Consider the following 21,972-nt stretch of genomic DNA (forward strand, 5'->3'; position numbering starts at 1 on the left):
GTTATTTCTAGTACAAAGATGGAGTGCACGAATTGCTCCTCACTGTCATCACCTGGGTGGGAATTGTCATCTCTCTTGTTTGCCTGGCCATCTGCATCTTCACATTCTGTTTTTTCCGTGGCCTGCAAAGTGATCGTAACACTATTCACAAGAACCTTTGTATCAACCTATTCATTGCTGAGTTCATTTTCCTAATAGGCATCGATAAGACAGAGTACAAGGTAAGTTTTCTCTGTGTGTAGTGATCTTGTTCTCTGAAGTGACTGTTTGAAATGGATTTGAATTAAAACATGACAACGCTGCCAAGCTTTCAGCATTCTGACACAGCAAGCCTGAAATAAAAGCTGTGTGAAAATAAGATAGACATGTTCATAAATACTGTTTACATCCATCAAAAATATCACTGTGGCCTTAATTTCCCACACTGCAATGTTTTTCATTTTCAGTTGAGAAACATCAGCTATTAATGAAACAGGTGGTTAAACTTTTGAAAGAGGAGATTAAATTAAATGTTGACGTACCAGGAACGTATATATGTTTTCTCTATGTATGCGTATGTCTCAACAGCTATTGACTACTTTTTTGTATATAAATATATATATTAGTACAGAGCCATATCTATATGTTTACATATTTTTTACACTGTACATTCATGCAGGTTTTTTTGCAGTATTGGTGAAATTAATTCTGAAATGATTCATTGGGTTGAAGTCTAATAATTCAGCATAGTTTCATCCAGAACTCAGCCAAAGGGGGAGAATTCAGATTGATTTCTGTTACAACAGTAGAAACTTCCAAATTACAGCCATAAAAATGGCTTGATGGCTGCTTCATAATTTTAAATAAGCAGTATTCCATTATGCATCTAGAACCAACTGTTCATGTCTCAGATTATCTAAACTGTAAGGCCTAAAACGCTACCAGTTTCAAAATTTGTTGCTTATAAAATTGGAAAATCCACTCTATAATTGAAAACTGGTGGATGAGGGCATGATTTCCTTATCTTCATTCACACTGTTTAGCTAGTTTTACTTTCTGTAGCTACTGAGCGCCCATTAGTATTTTCAAATGTTCAGTGTGTGTTTCAAGGTAGGGAAAATGCTCCTGAATTTCTGAAACCTCTCTGATAGAACTATATGCTGTTCTATTGCACCCTATTTAATTGGAGATGTAACGATGTGAAGATTTTGTGGTTTATGTTTCCATCTTTCTTTTTCTTTGCAGATTGCATGTCCAATATTCGCAGGTCTCTTACACTTTTTCTTCCTGGCAGCCTTTGCCTGGATGTGTCTAGAAGGAGTGCAGCTTTATCTAATGTTAGTAGAAGTATTTGAAAGTGAATATTCTAGGAAGAAGTACTATTATGTTGCTGGCTACCTCTTCCCTGCTACAGTAGTTGGTGTCTCAGCAGCTATTGACTATAAGAGCTACGGAACAGAGAAAGCGTAAGTAATTGCAAGTGACCTGAGTGTTTTTCAAGTGAATAATTTTTTAAAGCCTGTTAGCTGTCAGAGGGTCCCTGACAGACTAAAATACCATCTGAAAGCTTTATTGGTAAGAGAATGGCAATGCTGTGCACAAATTACAATCAAGTCTTTTGTAATTCTCTAGGTTCAGAGGATTTGTACTCTAGAGAGACCAATTCTAAATTATGGTCTTTCTTTTAACACAAAAGATTGACCTGAAACAAATTGAAAGAGTAAATAACTTTCTGGCCTCAAATGTATATTAAGTAAAAATTCTCAACTTAAACTATCTGACAGGCCTAACCGCCCAGTTTTAAGCTAATGCTTCATTAGATCTCTTTGTTCAGCTGCCCCTCTAGCTAACTCTCGGCCTGCATTACGACAGTACGATATTCCAACCCGTATGTTTCACTTCGATAATATTTTATCAGGCGAGTAGAGCAGGATTAAAATTAGCCACTGCCTTTTATTTACAAAAATACAGATATATGTAGAAAGTGACAGAAGGTAGGTGGAAAACATTTCTGAGGATTTGAGTTGCTGGAGGCATGATTGTGCCTTCCAATAGTGTTTACTTTGTCCTTTGATGAAATTAGTTACAGAATGGCAAGATATTGTTGACTACAAGAAAGCTGCTTGATTTTGCTACTGATGAAAGACAAATAAGAGCAATTCAGCAGGGAATTGGGCTGTATGAAAAACGAATCCCTAAGTGAAGTTGGCCCTAATAGGTTTACATGTCATTTAGTCTGGTATCATATGTATTCTTTCTCTACTGTTGAACTCCCAGTTGGGGCATTTTATTTCTACCATATTGTTTTTCAGCAAAACATGGCATCTGAACGTTTTCCGTCTCATATTCTTCAGGAGTGAGCGCTTTGCGTATGATAGAAAGTTAAAAGCAGATTTTGAAGATTACATGGAAAACCTGTGAAAAATATTTACTGATCTTAGATTTATTAGTCCATGATAGCACCTGTGACCAAACCTTTTGACTGAAAGGAGAGAGATGGGTTTGGTTTTGTTTCTTCTTATATGCTAGCTATTCCTGATGATGTATTTTCAAGTTCAATAGTGTTATTAAACAGGACTCATCTGAAGAGTTTCAGGTTAGGAAAAATTGTCCATGGATGAAGTGGTACTGTGCAATATTTATCATTGTTTATCATTGTTTACTGGCAAAATGTTAGCTTAAGAAGTATTTTTGTACTTCCCATTTGTTGGACTGAGGTGCTGATGCAATTGTTCACTTTTCATTCTCTTTTTTCCATGATAGTTGCTGGCTCCATGTAGATAACTATTTTATCTGGAGTTTCATTGGACCTGTTACCTTTATTATTCTGGTAAGAACTTTGTTTTTCCCTTTCCTTTTAGGTTGCCTCACAGCAAAGTTAAAAAGATTGAATAACATCAGTCAATACCATCCTTATTCACAAGACATTTCATGAAAATGCTTATAAACAATTTGTAATGTGACCAGTGGTTGTATAAATGTTTAGAAATCTTTAAAGAGTGCTAACCAAATGATTAATTGTCAAAGCTGTGGTGGCACTTCAGCATAGCCATTTTTTCCTAATGGCTTGAACTCTGAAGGACGTATTGACATGTGTAGTCATATGAAAAATCAGTGAAGTACTAAACGCAGGGGTTTTTTTAAAGAAACCATTATTATTGCTTTCAATTGAGTCACTATTGTACACCTTCCAGAATTTAACTGCTAATTATCCAACATAATTATCTCAAAAGGGTGTTCTAACGCATTGGACAATTAAATAAATCTTATATTTCATTACACTTACACAGTATTTGTATGTGTATTTGCATATGCATATGTGTGTTTTTCCATGACTACTGTTAATGTGTATTTATGCTACATGTAAGGTATGTCAGACATACAGGTCCATCTGTTTTAGCATAAATAATAGTATATTATGTAATCAGTAGAAAGCATATACGCATTCTTGCAATCATTTGAGTAAAGTCATTGTATGCATGCACACCCATCTGTACACCCACAGCTGTGTACCCCATTGTCCATTTAAGATTGAATGTTGTGTTCATACATCAATTATCCATGAGTGCTTTCAGGTAAAAAGCACACAGTGATCTGCAAACCCAGGGAAAAAACATCTCCCTGTTATTTCATGCTAATAATACCAACACTGCACAACATAGAAATTTGGAAGGAAAGTGAATGCAAGATGTGCATTTTGGCTCACTTTGTTTTTCTCTGCTAGTTCAGTATCTTTAAAGCCCAGCTATACCTGGGAAATATTTTAGAAGGCTGGTGCTGGGGACATAGCCTGTGTACCTAGAGAGCTTTTCTCAGAACTGCTGGTAGTTTGGAAGGATGAATTAATTTGTTTTCATGCTTTTGAAAGTCTTAAATAGTTGCTTGTTCCCTTGCCTTCATACAGTAGTAGAGTTGTGAAGTGTTAACAGAAGTTCAGCTCCCCTGAATTTCCAAATTCAGGAATTGTATTTTGTCATTATTATTTTTTCAGACTGAAGCACATGCATCAGGCATAATTTTGAAATTTCTGACTTTTATAGATGTATATGCCAGACGTACTATTTCAACACTTTTTGTAGCTTATAGTTTACATTACTTCTCCATGTAAAAATAAACTGATACTTTGATTATAACTTTCTATAAAAAATGTACCCGGCCATCTTTTGTAGGTACTTTATTCCTTCCTGGTATCTTCAATATTAAAATAAGCTTATGTATATTTGGGTTGATTTTACTCTCTGTTTATATCAAAAACTATTTCAGTCCTTGAGCAGTCACTTAAGGTAGTTGTACAGCGTAGAAGTTGTTTGAGTTCATTCGCGTGTTTTCAAAGAAATAGTCATAGATGCCAAAACTCATGTGTGTATGAGTTGAATTAGAAAAATTACACTGTTTGTAAGATTTAAGTATAAACCATAATAATTGTACAGAGTTTATTCTACATATATTTAAATTAGATCAAGTCTCAGGATGATAGGGATTCTTTTTTAATTAAACCTACAATTACAATTGAAAGATATACTTTGTGTTTTCAATATGGTAGGCAATGTTTTTCAACACAAAGTTGTTTCTCGCAGTTGTTGTAATCATTACTAGAAAATTGTTCTAAGTTTCATGCCACAATAGTTCAGTTACCTCAAGTCTGATTGTGTGGTGATAATTTTGCTTTTTGTGTCTAGCTTTTTATTTTATTGTTACTGGGAGTATTTTGCTAAGTCACCTCTATTTCTCTCCCTTGCTTTAAAATAACATTTCACATGGGAAGCTTTGGGCATTGCTGACGGCTTTTTCACTTCCTCATAACCAGGTCAGAGTGAGAATAGAGGTGAAGGACATTTAATCATATTGACCATGTACAGACATAGTTCACTATTATTTACTGGCCATGACATTATTATCCTCCAGCAAATCATTTAGGCTGAGGCGCAAAAGGCCTTTGGGAGCAGTATTCCCAACTTCAAAAATATGAAACAGCAGGTAGCAATCACAGCACAGTTCCTGGGAGTAATTCTTCTCTAGCAATTGCTTTGCCCTCTAATCGTCCCAACTGAGAAAGCAAGAGAGACTGGAGGAAGAAGTGTGAGAAGTGTAATGGCTGAAAAATAATATGTCATGTGCAGTGTAACCAAAGAGCCATATTTGTAGTGTAGCTTACTTGGTGTCAGTAGCATGTGAGAATTTCCCCTTGGTAAGTTTTTTAACATGTTAATCAAATCACTTTTGTGATTCTTAGTTTAATAGTACTGTCAATGCACACGAACTCTTTTTTGACAATAGTGCTTACTACTTTAATTTACAATTTTTTCCCCGAGTTTATAAGCACTTGCACTTGTATGCAGGTTTGCACAAAATGAGGATGGAAAATATAGGGCGGAACTAGGAAGTTCCTTAGTACATCTTCTGAGGAACATTCAACTATTTCCATAGCCTGTCATGCCTTTGGGCACCAGGGTTATTATATCTATGAGAAAAGAGCATGTAAGTAATGAGCGGTGGGAAACCATTAGTATGCCTGAAATGATTTAATGAAAGCTTGGATCATGATACGTCAGGAGCTGTTCTTATCATTTGGACAGCTCCATCTGCATCTTTAATAATTAATTCAGTTCAGTAAGAGTTCAGCGTGCACACTCATTTGGAAGCCTTCTTCAGAGAGCACCTCTGTCGCTGCCAGTCCCAGAGAGAAATAGGCTTCTGCATGGCTAAGAGGAAAGATCCGGAGATACAAGAGCAGTTTTAGAGCTGCATTTGCCAGGTAACAAAAGCTCCGGGGAGTTCAAGAAGGGTCAGAACATGTGCAGTTCAGCTAGGTTACTTCAGAGTGCTGTTTCTGTTCTTCTGTCTTATCATATCCATGTCAGCACTGCAGGCTGTGTGGAATGAATTTTAAGCTGCTAAGCTCAGGCGGACGTGATTCAATTGAGCAGGTTGATGGCTATAAAACAAACAGTGCGCTCCTGTAATCTGTGGTCAGAAAAACCTGAGTATTTTGACTTCTGTGCAGATCCATATTCATTCTTATCCAGGGAATGGATGATGTTGGTTTGACTTCAATTCAGCCAAAACCACTGGAGTTCGCTTCTCACAGATGGAGCCAATATATTAGGCTACCAAAGGTTGTTTAAGCAAAAGTTCCTAGGATGTCCTTTCTCATTAACATAAGAAAGATAGTTTCTTTTTTCACTCAGGTTGAGGCATTACTTCACCAATGTCAGTGAATGTATACTTACAGATGTACACATAATCTAGCTCCGCATATGAAAATGGACTGTATTTGTAAGCTTATGTATATAAATAATACACGTATGTCTTTCTATAGTAGACGCTTGATAAATGGTATTTATCTATTGCTCACAGAGGGAAATTTATCATAATTATTGCAAAATATAGCTTTATTTGGCTACCAATGCATCGTACCTGCACTAATTCCAATCCATTAGTCTTCTGTGCAGGTTATTACATCCGCTTTTTTAAAAAGTTAATTTGACTTGAAGACACTTCCTCTCTCAAAATTACATAGGTTGCAGGTGCCAGAAAGCCAAAATTCGTACTTACTCCATCTTTCATGTCCATTACCTTCTGATTTCCAAACCAGAAATTGCCCTCTGTGTGTTGGCTATGAAAGAAGCATGATCTTCCAGGGTGCTGCATTTGATTATTACCATAAAAATTCTTCAAATTTCATATTTTAAAGTAGTTACTTTTTATTTTTTAATATATCTCTAATTGTCTGTCTTTCACTCCGTTCAATTACACTTGTCATATGAAGAGATAAGTAGGAACTGATATTTGAAAAAGTCCTCTAATTTTTTTTTTTTTCACTTTTACATACTTTGCTAAAATCAGAATATAGATTAAGCTAGTTCTCTATGTAATCCAGTATCCTGTCTCTTACAGCGGATAATATATTTTATAAATTACAGCAAAAACCTGCTATAAACATTAATGAAACACTATCAATCCAAGTTTTCGCTTATTCTTATCGGGTAATGGTTTAAGAGATCTCACATTATAGCTCCACCTACTGTAACTGTGTTTTGTCACTCTCACCCTTGGGATCACAGCAGAATCTTCAAATCCAAATATGATGCCTGACCAGACTTCTAATTTCTTATTTTTAGCTTTCGAAAGAATGTTGGTCTGATTTTCAGAAGTGCAGGATGAAAGATGTTTTACTGACTTTATCAAGGGTATAATTTCACAACTGCTTGAGGTGTATACACGGTGGCTGTGTATGTGTTTACACAATGTATTTGTATTTTTTATTATCATTGAAGGAGAGCGGTACTGTTCAGGTGCAGATTTTGGTTCATCTGGGGTGGATGCAGCCCAGTTGTGGGGATGAAGCCCAGCCAGTCGCTAGCCCTTTATGTTATATGAAGTGATGAGAAACGTCATTGTCATTTTTTCCCTTACAAGTTTGTTTTCAAAAGCTCATCTTGCCATTCATGTGGGCCTTTAGGTGACCCCAGAGTACTGCGTGTTTGTGGTGAACATTCTTCTTAAAGAAAGGTGTCTTGCTCGGACCACCTGTCAAGCTTGGAAAACATCTACAGATTCATTTGCTTAAATCAGTAACAGTTCAGTCCTCACACAGTCATGAAACAGGTCAGGTTGGAAGGGACTGCAAGAGCTCTGTGGTCCAACCTCCTGCTCAAAACAGGCTCACCTCTGAGCTCAGACCAGGTTGCTCAGGGCTGAGAAAGCTTTCCTTATACAAAGTTGGTACAAATGAATGCAAAAGCACTAAGCATGTTTCCTTCTCCCCCCATGTATTTCTCACCAAGAAAAGTAATACAGCTATTCCTTCTAAAAGCGATTATTCTCCAGCAAGATCCCTTCCCTTACGGCTTAGTGTCTTGTGTAATAAAATGGCAGGATGCCCAAAAGTCTGTAACTCCTGAGTTCCTCTAAAACAGTCAATTTCTAGATGAAGAGCAGTAGGGGAGCCAAAAGCAAATCTATAGAAAGGTTTGGTTACAGTATTTGTAAGTGGGCAAAATAGGCTTTTGGTAATGATACAATGTATAACAGAGATGCCAGCATGTTTGAACAAGTGGCAAACTATGGTCTTTTGACTGCTGAAACTGAAAACTATGCAATATTTCACAGTGATGGAGAAACAAGTATCATATGCTCTGTTGTCATAGTTACTTTGTCCTCAAAGTACAGTATTTTGCTTTTTTTTTCTTTTTTTCTTGGAAGGACTTTTTCAGCTACTGTGATACAGCATTATTATTTCTGTGGGCTGCTTTTGGGGTTGTGTACCTAAATTAGAATTAAAGTGTCTATTAAGAAACTGCTATGTGCAGTTATTCCCTAGTCCAGCAAGGCCACGTGTACAGGCAGAGCTGAGTATCTACATGAAACCTGCTTAATACACTGGAACTTGCCTCAGGCTCTGGGGTAGGGCCATGTCTGCTTGCATGTCACTGAAGGAACCTCAGTATGTAAATACAAGCTTTTATTTTTCATATGTCAAACCAGCACTTCAGTCACACAAAGAATCGGAGGATAAAACCCTCTCATTTCATAAGGCAGTCATTTATGGGCTAAGCCACGTCTATGAGTTTTTGATCCAAGAACGACGTTGCTGGTACAATACAGGATACTCCAGGGTAGCTACTTAGGCAAGGATTAGCTTCCAGCTGTGCTGTAAGTACTATTCTGAACTGGATTGTGCACTCCCGGTTGCATAGGTTGTAGCCAAAGTTGATTTACATGTTAGGATTGGCATGAGGCATGTCTCTCAGCTCTTAATCTCTTTGTTTTCACAAAAAGTTAAATCAAAGTACATTTTTTTAGGCAGGCTGGAGATGTTCATGTATGCCAGCTACCAAAATGTGCAAGAAACTTTTTCAAATACAGAAGAAGAAAGTCTGCCTGCAAAGGCATGGAACTGAGGGTCAAGTCACGCGCAGAGCTCCCATCCTCTGTCTGGTGCAAAGGGCAGGGAGAGAAGCAGTTTGTTTTTTCCCCCAAGAAACGTACGCAGTACACTGGAAACCTAGATACGAGGAGCAAAACGATCACAATGTGCTGTGGTTTAACCCAGCTGGCAACTGAGCCCCACACAGCCGCTTGCTCTCTCCCCTCCGGTGGGACGGGGGAAAGAATCAGAAGAGTAAAAGGGAGAGAAGTCATGGGTTGAGATAAAGACAGTTTCATAAGTAAAGCAAAAGCCGTGCGTGCATGCAAGCAAAACAAACCAAGGAATTCATTCCCTGCTTCCCACGGTCAGGCAGGTGTTCAGCCATCTCCAGGAGAGCAGGGCCCCATCATGCGTAGCGGTTACTTGGGAAGACAAAACGCCAGCACTGTGAACATCCCCCCCATTGCTGCTTCTTCCCCCAGCTCTATATGCTGAGCATGACGCCGTACGGTGTGGAATATCCCTTGGGTCAGCTGGGGTCAGCTGTTCCGGCTGTGTCCTCTCCCAACTCCTTGTGCCCCCCAGCCTGCTCGCTGCTGGGGTGGGGTGAGGAGCAGAAAAGGCCTTGACTCTGTGTAAAGCGCTGCTCAGCACTGTTTCCAGCACAAATCCAAAACATGGTCCCATACAAGCTACTATGGAAAACATTAGCTCTATCCCAGTCAAAACCAGTACAGTGATACAATGAAGTGTTTCTCAACTGGTTAGTCATTACCTATACGAATCATAAAAGGTAAGCAGCAGGGTCATGGGATATTGACACTTGTATTATGTTTTGCAGCAATGGAAATCGTGCTTAAGCTACAGCATGTACATAGCTCCACTTGAAGGTCAAGTATTTTCTGTCAGTTCTTGAAACACGGAAATAAATTAGAAAAGCTTATTTTTGTTACTTGTTTCACATATACTTTTTGTATTAATCTCAAGATACAGTTGTAAAAATGTTTTACTTTGTATCAGGACTGATGAGGTCAAAAGCTGCAAAACACCGTTCTGGTCTTGCAGACTGCATTGTAGTTCATACTGGCCATCCTGATTTTGAGATAGCAGCAACAGTGGTAACGGCCTTAGCCATAGGAATTATTTGTATAATACATGTCTCTATTAACAGACTCTGATCAGAGCCTTCAAAATACTCCTTTTTTCTAGATTGTTAAGACCCACTCTTTAGTAGGATTTGAGTGACATTTCTGACCATTGTGGCACAGCTGTAGGAACACATTTGGTATGAACTGGTACCCCCAATGTTACCAAAATTGTGAGGAGGATTTTGTCTCAAATCAAAGGCTCCCCAAAATGAGAGCCTGGGCTTGATCATTCTCCATCAGTAACCAGCTGCAGATACATGCGGAAGATTTGAGGAATGGGGTTATAATCTATCCAATCTCTGTGTTATAAGGATGTTCAAGCATATTCTCCCATCTTCTCTTAGCTATCAGTTCAGCCATTTCTTGTGGAGCATTGTGCTAGTAGATGAGGATGTATGTCTTCTCCGTGAAAGGACATAGCTCTTACTGTTTTCAAATATAGATTTTATTTGAATTGTCTGCATGATGTAGGGCAGCGCATACTAATTACTGAGATTAACTGTGTACCACTTTTCAACCCATATTCTACAGGGATCCTTGTATTTGGCTTACCTGTGTTCTTCACATGCTTTGAAATCGATAGGAGAAAGGCACCTACTATCTTTGATATCTGTGATACTGTTTTACAATAGGAAAACTATAAAAAATTACCTTCAGTATCTTCCCTGGTGTTATCTATATGAATGACACAACAAGAATAAGACAGCATAGTCCTTTCCTTCAAGTGGCATGTGGTCTCGCTTCGACAGAATCCAGACTACAAAGGGAAAGAGGGCAGGAGGAGGGTGCACCACCAGCACATGTCTATGGCACTGCTAAGTTTGATGCATTTGCTACATCTTTGTGTATCTTTTTCTTTTTCTCTTTCTTCAGTTACATTTAAGCTGTTTTCAAGACCTCAGTGGGATTTGTGAGAACAAAAGGGAATAAAAAAAAAAAAAGAAAGGGAGAAGCCAGCAAAGGCGAAAAACATTCCAGAGCAGGATGGGGTGATAAAAAGACAACTAGTGTAGAACAGTAAAGGGGTAACCATAGACCTCAGAGGAGGTCAGTGAGATGGGGAAGAGGGCCAGAGGTGAGAGGCAAAGGTGAACAGGGGCTGAGCGCAACATGCTGGAAGACAGAGCTGGACTGACAACGACAAGTGTTGGACATGAGCTCAATATGGTGGTTCACGATGATGAGGTGAATTTGGAAAATTAAGTGAAACAAGGACTTCTAACTTTCTTTCCCCTCATCTGTATTTGCAGTCACCTTCTACAGGCTGCCTGATAATAGTTACCCAGTTTCGCTACATATTTGAAAATAAACTACGGGGGTTTTGTTTAGTCTATAACATCATCATTGTTCAACCTATTACTTGAAGTAGTTTAATTTCATTCTTATCTGTTTTGACAGCTGAATCTTATCTTCCTGGTGATCACATTGTGCAAAATGGTGAAGCACTCAAACACTTTGAAACCAGACTCTAGCAGGTTGGAAAACATTAAGTAAGTGCTTTGTGTTCAAGTATGAGAACTATGATTATTTTCTGATTGCTGAACTGATTGAAAGCTACTCTCCATTAGGAGCACATGCCATTGTCTCCCAGCAACTGCAGATGTCAATTAGAAGCAAACAGAGCCAATCCTGCTTTCGTCACATTGTTGCTGTAATGTCACAAACGCCGGTCAAAATTAGATAATTTCAGCCTGGAACTAGTGCCAAGAAACTGTTTCACGGAAATGCCACAGCGCTGTAGTAATTTCATTTGTATTTAAAATGCAGTTCAAAAATGATGTTCCTGTTTGCATGGCTGATATGATTATATTAAGTTTGTTTTGTTAAATGGCTTTTTGATTTAGGGATTCTGAGCAGTTTCTACTCGTAATCCTGTTCTCCCAGGAGAATTGACTCTATTATTATTGTTAACTTGAAGATTATCTGCTGTTTTCATGATACTTTAACAAATGTTTACTTTATCATGGTGCTGTACTGCAGTATCCCTTTTGCAGAGTAATATGTGTTACATAATTAACAAGGCTTTGGCAGCTCGTGCTTCTTTAGTTAGTTTTTACTGTATTCTGTATAGCTTTACGTTGTACTGAAGGTTTTTGTTATCAACACTGAAGGGATGGTGCAACTTTCTAACACTGAGGGTTGGACGTGAAAGGGTCTTACACATTTGCTTTGAATGTTGAAAATGGCAAAGGGAGATTTTCAGTAAGGCTAACGTTGTGAACTAGATGTTCTAAATAGGTCAGTATCAGCTTCATTGCATGTTGCATGATGAGAGAGAGAGCTAATCTCTAGCATCTCTCTCTTTTCTTCCTTTTCCTCTTTCTGTCTTCTCATCCACACCAGTAATTACCGTGTTTGTGATGGCTACTATAATACGGACTTACCTGGGTAAGATAGAACCCTACATTAACAAATTTCTAGCATGATTTTTAACTTTACAAACTCGGTCAATATTGTGGATTTCCCTTAATTTTAATTAACTAGTTTTGAGATACCTGATTTGCTAAAGAATTTTTAATTATTATATGCCTTTATAATTTTAAATTGCTTGCCTCTGCATTTTGAATTTCCTACTTTTGACTAATTTTTATAGACAATTAAAAATGTTTTTATTAATTTCTGTTTCAATTCTGTCTAATAATTTTGTTTCTCTTTTCTGCTTATAATGCTTTCTAGCTATGAAGATAATAAGCCATTTATCAAGTAAGATCATTAGTTAGATGTGGAATTCACTGACTAAATTCCCTTTCCCTTTCATTCTGTGCCGTTCTCTGCAATTCCTTTTCCTTAAACTATTCATGATGGAATCTTTTTTAGACTATTCTGTAGAGCAATATCCATATTTTTGTCACATTTCAGCAGGGTTTCTTCATGCGGAAGTTAGATCATCTAGCTTCAGTTTAGCTGAGTTTATCGGAGCATTAAAGATTTGGGCTCTAGGCTTTTAATCTGCTGTTTAACCTTCGTGCATTTGTGTTACATTATTTGGTGTCATATGGCAGCACCACTGTTTAAAATCTATGGTGTGATTAGTGGCTAAGCCAGATTTATCAATCTCTTTTGTAAAAGCAGATAAAGCAATGGAGTAGCTGGGGCTTGTGCTATACTTCTGCATTTCAAAATAGTTTTGACATCCTATGCAGTTCTTGAGAAAGAAAAAGGTCATATCTACTCTTGCTGTTTTCACTGGAGACTAAGAGTACCAAATGGAATTGTTCTTTCTTTAATAGATAAAAGGTTAAACCCAAGGAATTTTTACATTTGAATATGAACCTAGTAAAAGTCAACTGCAGGAACTGAAATGTTAATATTGGATTTGGTGACATGCATTCTCATAAGTAATGTTACTAAAATTAATTTTCTTTTACAGATCCTGGGTCCTGGGTGCATTTGCTCTCCTGTGTCTCCTTGGCCTAACATGGTCATTTGGCCTGCTGTTTATCAATGAGGGGACTGTTGTGATGACGTATCTCTTCACAGTATTTAATGCTTTCCAAGGAATGTTTATTTTCATCTTCCATTGTGCCCTTCAAAAGAAAGTAAGTTACTGAAAACACAGATGTGTGTTCCCTAACTCCTTAAAAATACGACTTACATTTCTTAAAAAGCAGAGAAAAAAAATAGCAATGGCAAGAACTGGAGTATTTTGAAGTAGTTTGAGGAGGGGACTAGGATTCAAAAGCAATTGAAAGTAACTGCTCTGTGGCCTGGGCAGGTTTAAAGTGGATGCAGCATTTCCAACCTGGGCTTGAAAAGTTTTGAGGCTTCGGGAAGAAAATTACTACAGAAAATGTACCGTTTAACCTTGGTAATGTGGTACATATTAGTCTGGACTTACAGCCAAAAGTCCTTAATGTGCACATGAAAAATCCTGCCTCTGCTGCAGCACTGCAAACAAAGGATCATTTACGGTATCAGCGCATCTCAGCCTGGAAACTCTCTCTCTTTCTCAGATCAAGGTAGAGGACCTCTCCTGAGATCCCATTAAGCTGCCACATAAAGCTACGGGTGACAGGCAGGGATTGTACTACGAGTGCTTGTTCATTACAAAATTAAGTGAGATCTAAAAATTAATTTTATTACGAACTTTGACACACCTTAGAAAAAAGTAGTCATTAACACTAGCCAACTGCTAACGGGGAGAGTTTTCCAAAGATGCCAGCATGACTACTTTTTTTCAAGTGTTTGCCTCCCCCAGCAATCCAACAGCTTCGTGCTCTTAACTGGAAAATCTGGAATCCCCTGGCAAGAGCCTTCCCACATGAGTGGGATGTGCTACATTAGTTCTGCTCCCCTTCACCCGATGGGAGCAGAGGGTTCCAGAAGGAGCAGATCTGCTGGGGAGAGGGAAGGCTTGCATGGGAGAGAGGAGTAAACAGGAGAGAAAGAAGTGAAGGGCGCAGCCGGGTGGGATTCTCTTTGGGTTCCCTGCATCCCTCCTCTTCCCCAGACTGGGGGCGGGGACTGCTTCTGAGGATGCCTTCGAGGTGCTTTAGTGAAGAGCAAAAGAAAAAAGCTCATAGCCTGTGTTAGAAGGCGTAGCAAATGAAAGTAACAAGAGTTGAGAGGAAGGGTAAAGGTCAAAAAATCCCACCCAAAAAAACTTAACATAAAATGCAATAGATACTGCATTTGGAAATACCCAATTTGCAATATTTAGATTCTAAATATTTTTACCAGTTTTAGGCTGGAGACCTAGCACTTATTAACTCCCATTATAATTAGCTCACCAGAGACATAATTAACTGATATTTATAAAATGGTTTGAGACCATTGGATAAAGCATTGCTGTGTAAGTACAAAAATCACGTCCTTGTGTGTTCTCAACTGTACCAGCTCTAACAGTATCAGCGTCTCTAAATTCGGTGTAGACAATGGCATTCAGCCACGTTTTAGGAAAAGATCTGGTAGGCAGAAAGAATTTTATCCAGATGAACACCGCACTTCTCTCATTTTGAGAGAACAAAAGCACACTTAGAGAGGAGATTGAGCCTAAGAAAAGAAGAGAGGGAAGAAAATGCAAACATTCTCAAAATGCAAATAATTTCTAGATTAGCGTTTCATTTAATGCTGCCCTTTCTACCACTTGTACTGGACTTGAAAATCAAAAACAGATTCCTTTTTTATTTCTTTTTACAGCTGTGCATTGTTTTTATATTAAGTGGAGTCAGCAAAAAGCAATATTAAAATACCAGTCAAGTGTGAAAAAGCATAACCTAGAGCAATAAGATTTATACCTGAAAGAATGTTAAAGCTGCCATTTAAGATTTTTAAGTTTCGATGCCTTTGACTGGATATCATCCTATCCTCTGTCTGCATAGCTAATGTAGTCTTTTTATTCTGTTATTACTAGTTGGTCACTAAATTGAACAGAGAAATAGAATTGTGAAAGTGAAAACTATTATGTTTCCAGTTCTGACAGGATGATAGTGCTGTTGCTTCCATCAGTTTCCAACAAGCTATAATTTAGAAATAATGACAGTGGAATGCACAGTACTGACAGATAATGTACATTCACTGCAATATAGGCATTAGGCAAAACCAGCCCCGGAGGGTGGTATTTGGGTAAAAATACAGTTTTGATTGCTATTGTCTCTACTATGTAGTGGTTCGAAGCATTTAATATCCATTAGTGTTCAGGAATGTATTTTCTTAGGTGTTATACTATCTAGTGATGATATGTAGAGACTTAGTTTTTCAGACTACGGAGGTAAAGATTATAATTCTATGTCCGTGCATTTCTGTGTTCATTTTTTTATGTGTCTTTTGTGCTGATATAGATAGGGGCTCACTTAAAATATGTACTGTATACTTCTATAAAAAGATGAGTTATTGTCCCTAGCTTGAAGTTAAGGCACTAACTATTCAAATTTTCTTCAACCTTGTGGTTTGTAGAAACATCACAGTATGTATTCCATGAGTAAAATTCTTGTAATATTGAAAACAGCACATGGCATATGTAAATCCACATTATTAACTTTTTGCATTTTCCTCTCTCCCCTTTTTATATACCCATAACTGATTTTCTGTCCTATATATTCATAGGTCAAGCAGAATTTCCAGATTAGCTGAAATCCAACTTTCCCCAGAAACTTAGGAGACTCATTGATGTAGAAGTGACACTTGGATTCCCAAGTATCTGGTGGAAGATTTACAAATTTAGACTTAAGCATCTTTAAAAATTTTATCCACTGTGTCCTTTCACTGATGCTGTCATGTTGCCGAGATGCGTATGCAGTCTTCTGTTGTCTGGAAGTAGCAGTCGGTGTAGCAGTCACCAAATATGAGGGAATTAACTGCTCTGTAAATTACTCCTGATTACTTTCATGACAAATGTTAACACACATAAACTACAAAATCAAAGTTCCCAGTATGTCACTGGAAACAGAAGGTGAAGAAATGCAGGCCAAATACTTAATTGGTTTCATTGCTCTGTCAGACAAAAATCTCATGTGTACATAGGTGTATTCAGATTTCTGAGTTCAGCAAAGACAGTAATGAGGATTTTATTTTTTGGTTCAACAACTGAAAGATGCTTCATTTCCCAGCCTTTACGGTTCTCTGGAACGCTGACGATGCCTCCACCAGCACGGCTGGCACTCTGCCTGGAGCGGGGCAGGGGCATTGGCGAGCTTTGCACAATCCCGAAGCAGGTGTGACCATATCAACTAGCAGCTGTTGGAGTTACTCTGTAACTTTATATGAAAATGCCTTTATAGTCCTTGCAGGGTTTGCACGGTTTCTTGGAAGGGATAACTTAATGGGCCCTACCAAGCAGTGCAAAGGCTGGTTACCTCAGCCCCTCTTGCGTGCTAAGATGGAAAAATAGGCCTTCTATGGTTTCTGCACCAAAAGCTCATACAAAAAGGACTGTTTCCAGCCAGCATTCAGTTCAAGTCAGCTTAGCTATATTAGTCGACAGTATGAAGGCAAAATAAAAATAATCCCATAAATAACTCAGTAATGATTATTCAGGCACTTCTAAAAGAAGTGCTTTGGAAATTGTTAAAAAATCCCAGATAGCTGATAATGCTGCCGCTAAGTAGGGAAAAATACCTGATTTTTGCTAATGGCCAGCAATTCAATAGGCAAGAATTCTCTCTTTGCTTGAATAATGTGTGAGTAGTTTCAATGCAAGGTTTATGTCTTTTTGCCAGCACAGATACTTGACACTATTTTTTGTGCTAAGTAATTTTTTTTTTTCCCCCCGTAGGTACGTAAGGAATATGGCAAATGCTTCCGACATTCCTACTGCTGTGGTGGACTACCAACTGAGAGTCCCCACAGTTCAGTGAAGGCATCAACAACAAGAACTAGTGCTCGCTATTCCTCTGGCACTCAGGTAACAAAGGTTTTGACAGCATCTTTTAATTAACCTTATTTATAAAAAGCCTACTGAGATGTGTTCCAATCAGAAGCACTAATTGTCTTCTCAGTATTATCATTTAGATGGCAAATACATACTTCCACAGAGTAGAACTGATTCTTTAGAAACATTTCCTTTTACTTAGGTCTAATGCAAGCACCTTATTTTTCTTGCAATTAGGGGCTGGTTTATAGGAAGGGTTATACCACCATGTTTCATCTAAATGAAATTTAATGAATTAGAGTTTTAATAACAAAAGAAGGAGTTTCACTCCGTGCTAGAAGAATGGCTTACTTTAGGCCAAAATAAGCACAAATATTCTACATAATAGCACACATGTAGGAAAAAAATCTTTTCATAACTTACTGTGCTTCTGTCTCACTGCTTTACGTTAACAGAGTCGTATAAGGAGGATGTGGAATGACACTGTGAGAAAACAATCTGAATCGTCTTTTATCTCAGGTGACATCAACAGCACTTCAACACTTAATCAAGGTCAGTCACTGGGAACATTTCAGTTTTAGAAGCCTTAAATTTTATACAGATTTTATATCATTTAACACAGAAGAATTGAAAAGACTGTTTTGAAAAAAAATTCTGGAACAAATGTTCTCTAAAAGCAGAGTTTTAAAGTCATCTACCAGCACATTTTAAAACCGTGTTCCCTCAACTGGCCCCCTGCTATAGAAGTTGAATTCCTCCATTCGTGGGAATGTATTTAAATAAGTTTCATCAATAATTTAACTTAGAAGCAAGATCATAATTTTAAATCTTTCCTAACCTTTATAGGTTAAATCTGAAACAGAAATATGAGTGCAGTAACATTTTAATGCATATTTGACTATGATTTTTAGGTGCAGAAATTTTCCCAGTGAAATCTAATTGATATCATTTCTATGCGAAAGATGTCTGTAAAGCATTTATCTTTTCTATTTCAAAGAGCATCATATCTGTCACATGGAATAGAATCCAGATTTTCAGGCACAGAGAAGCCAAAACTCCAAATTTCTCAGCTCAAATAGACTTTGAAATCTGTAACCTCATTCTCATGTCCAGTTAGAAGAGAAAGATGTTAACCGAGACAGAATATCCCTTCCTTTCTCCCCTTCCCCCTGTGTTTTTTGAAGGCAGTTTGAGCTAGCAGTGGAGGGAAGGCTGCTCTGTGCAAGCCAAGTTCAAAGCCTGTTCTTCCACCCACGTCCCTAGGAGAAGAACACGTAGCCCTGATCTCGTTGCGACCAGTTCCTGCTCAACTCAGAAAGTTTCAAACAGAAAATTCATCACTGTCAGGGCTGTTGTAAAGCCCTTATCAACCACAAGTAGCAAATTTTCCTCCCTTGGTTTTTTTTCAAGTTTTGGTAGTAGGGACATGTACTTAACTCACATTTATTTTGGAAGTAAACACTGTAGTTCTTTGCAAAAGAAAAGATTTCAGAAAGCATGATTCTATTTTTGCTATTTGGCATATAGAAAGTGGATAAGACCTGTGTGTCTCACTGGTCCCTCCATCTGAATCTTGTATTTTCCTCTGGCAAAAGCAAAATTAAGTAACTTCTAAGTAGAAAATGTGTATTTTTCATGCCCAAGGAAGAAGTACAGTCCCTTCCAATGTCTTATTAAAATCCCATAAATATGCTATAGATAAAAGGTTGGGATTTCACCCTGATTTGATGTCTCTGACTCCCGAGGTTTGCTCTAACCATGCTGCACCCTCAGTTAATTCAGAGTTGAACGGAGGTCTTGGAGGCTTCTCCCTGTTTCGGAGCTCCAGTCTCAAGTCACTGGAGATGTTCTGCCATGATTAGAAAAATTGATACCATCTTTATTCAATTATAATATTGTCCCTATCTCAGTGATACATACATATTAGGGTAGTTTAGTAATTAATGGCAAGTGTCATTTTTCCTTTAAAATAAAAATCAAGCTTTTAAAGATGGCAAAAAATTTTGGATTGGAAAAAAAATCTCTTAACAGAGAGATTTTTAATCTCTTTTTTTATTTATTAATCTCTTAATAAATTACAGGTAATAATGCTAACCAAGATTAAACATAGTACACCAAAAAAACCCTCCAAGCAAAATATATTTCAGTTAGTATTTCTAGTAATAAGTACATTACAACTGAAAAAACCATGATAAAACCTTTTTAGTTGTTCACTGATACAAACTTTCAAATAAGATTAGCATAGTCAGGCAAAAATTCTCTGAATCTTAGAATTTTCTGCTCATTTCTGCTACCAAGTATCCATGGTATTTGGAATACATGCTATCTTTTCCTTGCCAAATAAAAATACCCATACTGTAAAAATATAGTGGCTCTTTAGTTGTCCTTGGATCTGTAATACACTGATCCTGATATACTGCTGTGCAATGCAATAGAAAAGAAAGTGGAATTTTACCTTAATGGAATGTTTAAAGTAAGTTTTAAATCACAGCATTTTGTGTGGGGTTTTTTGTCATTATTCCAATCCATTATTCTTCTAGTAGCTAGAAATCAGAGTTTGACTTTTTAATAATTTCTCAAAATATGGTGATTTTTTTTTCTAATTATTCCAAGAGTTGTTGAAATGGTGTTGCATTAACATGTAAAATGGGTTTAAAAAAAAATCTGTTCATGTGGTATTCTGCTTCATCTTACATTGTTTGTAAACTGATTGTTTAAAGAAAAGTTGTCATTCGAGTAATTCTCTTTTAAAACCTGGCAGATAAATTTGCAGCATGAATGTCCCAGGAGAAAATGTGAATGCTCTGATTTCTTAGAGCAAATATTTTGCTTTCCCCTCAGCATGCATACTTTTGCATATACTAAGAGATGCTTCTTGCTGTTTGTCACCCACTGTCTGTTTGAAAACAGCAATTCCCTTCCACTATCCGTGTGTTTTTAATAAAGTGAATAACAGCTCTGATCCTGTCATAAGAGATTTTTCAATACCTTTCAATTTGAGAAATTCAGTTCTCTCAATTCTGGACAGAAGTGTTCCATACGATCATTTTTAAAGTTCTAATAGCTTTATGTAGTACCTTGATCCCTACACATTTAATTGCTATTCTTGTGTAACAGTGATTTTGTATACATTAGTAAATGTCACTCTCACCAGATGTTTACTTTGGGGATTTGGACAGCACCTGTGAATTACTGGAATCTAACTGTATTTTCCTACTCCCATTTCAAATACATAGCTCAAATACATTCAGAAATTTTCAGCTGAATTACATTTGACAAGTCCTACATGATTCATGATGAATAAAAAATATTCTTTATTGAAACTGTCAGCCTAAAATTAAAGAACTGACATTTTTTTTCTGTTTCTTTTGCTTTAGGAATGACTGGCAATTACCTACTAACAAACCCTCTTCTTCGACCACACGGCACTAACAACCCCTATAACACATTGCTCGCTGAAACAGTTGTATGTAATGCCCCTTCAGCTCCTGTGTTTAACTCACCAGGTGTGCTTATACTTCCTGAATAAAACCGCTTTTCTTGGCTCGCTCCAAATCCCTTCTTTTCCCTAGATAGAAACTCAAGTTGCAATACCCTAGCCGTACATTCTGAATTTCTGTCAGTTCGAGAAATACAGTATTGCCAATGTCAGCTTGTAAAACTGCACTATATTATAGTAATGCCTTTGCCATAACAGTATTTACCAATAATTATCCATGTTTTTAACACAGGTGGCATAAATCTTAATATACTATTACAGGACTGACACCACATGGTCCGAGAGCCCATCTTCAAGATATATATCACTTAGAGGTATCATGTCTATGCAATATAAGGTTGACTCTAAAGCTTGCTGAGAAAAACCTGTTTATGGAACGGATTAGATACTAAAAGCAGCGCAAGGCATCTTGACACCTTTGGATACCCCAGTGTAGAAAATTGTATCCAGCGTCAAACAGATCTAAACTATAGTATAGTGCAGCTTTATGGTAGAGCATTTTCCTGTAGGAAAATCTTGAGACTAACAGTTAGAACAGTTTAGTTCTGTAGGAATAAAGGGTGTCATCACTTACTTAACATTTTGTTGTTGCATTATCTAGTTGCTTTTTTTAACTGCGGTGCAATTCATCAGTAAATATCTAGCAGTTACTGTTTGATGAGTCGTAAGGTCACTTTAGTATAACTGGAACAATAAATCTTTGATAAAGAGCTCATAAAACCTTGTTTCCAGTTTTTATTTCAAGTTTCCTTTTTAACTGAACTGTAGTTTCTATTTTCATTCTCTTGTTTTCTTACTTTCCTTATGCTTTCCTCTAGCAACCTACAGAGAGACAAGTATGGGAGTAAAACTTAACTTTGCCTATCAAATGTAAATTTTTTCAGCATGATTTTTAATGGGCACAATTAAAACATAACTAGCGGTCATGAAGTAGACTCAGCGGGCAAGTGGTTCACAATTTGCAAATGAAATGTTTCCACATTCAAAAAGTACTTGCATACTGCTTTTTGGGAAACAACATGAGGTCTGTAGCAAACCCTATTGGTAACAGAAGTTATGCAATGCTGAAATAATTTGCTGTTTAAAACCAAAGCAGTGTCAAGCAGAAATGCTTAACAATTTACTTGTATTTTTACATTCCCACAGTAATCTTGCTACAGGCTAT

At 37.4% G+C, this 21,972-nt stretch overlaps 1 protein-coding gene across 11 annotated transcripts in view; it reads left to right on the forward strand.

Annotated features, from left to right (window-relative positions):
- Positions 1 to 21,972, forward strand: part of ADGRL2 (adhesion G protein-coupled receptor L2) — a 128,718-nt gene that overhangs the window by 103,837 nt on the left and 2,909 nt on the right. For 4 of the 11 annotated variants that reach the window (XM_075711501.1, XM_075711502.1, XM_075711503.1 and 1 more), the window contains 8 exons: positions 12 to 221; positions 1,225 to 1,445; positions 2,743 to 2,809; positions 11,398 to 11,489; positions 13,370 to 13,538; positions 17,213 to 17,341; positions 17,764 to 17,860; positions 20,686 to 20,814. In XM_075711501.1, the coding sequence (XP_075567616.1) occupies positions 12 to 221; positions 1,225 to 1,445; positions 2,743 to 2,809; positions 11,398 to 11,489; positions 13,370 to 13,538; positions 17,213 to 17,341; positions 17,764 to 17,860; positions 20,686 to 20,814 (1,114 nt within the window). Of the gene's footprint in view, positions 1 to 11; positions 222 to 1,224; positions 1,446 to 2,742; positions 2,810 to 11,397; positions 11,490 to 12,342; positions 12,388 to 12,675; positions 12,703 to 13,369; positions 13,539 to 17,212; positions 17,342 to 17,763; positions 17,861 to 20,685; positions 20,815 to 21,039; positions 21,122 to 21,625; positions 21,644 to 21,972 lie in introns of those variants that run through there. The other 7 variants (XM_075711504.1, XM_075711505.1, XM_075711499.1 and 4 more) reach the window with 6 other exon arrangements.

The sequence above is a fragment of the Pelecanus crispus genome, chromosome 5 (genome assembly GCF_030463565.1).
Source record: "Pelecanus crispus isolate bPelCri1 chromosome 5, bPelCri1.pri, whole genome shotgun sequence".
Lineage (NCBI taxonomy): Eukaryota > Metazoa > Chordata > Aves > Pelecaniformes > Pelecanidae > Pelecanus > Pelecanus crispus.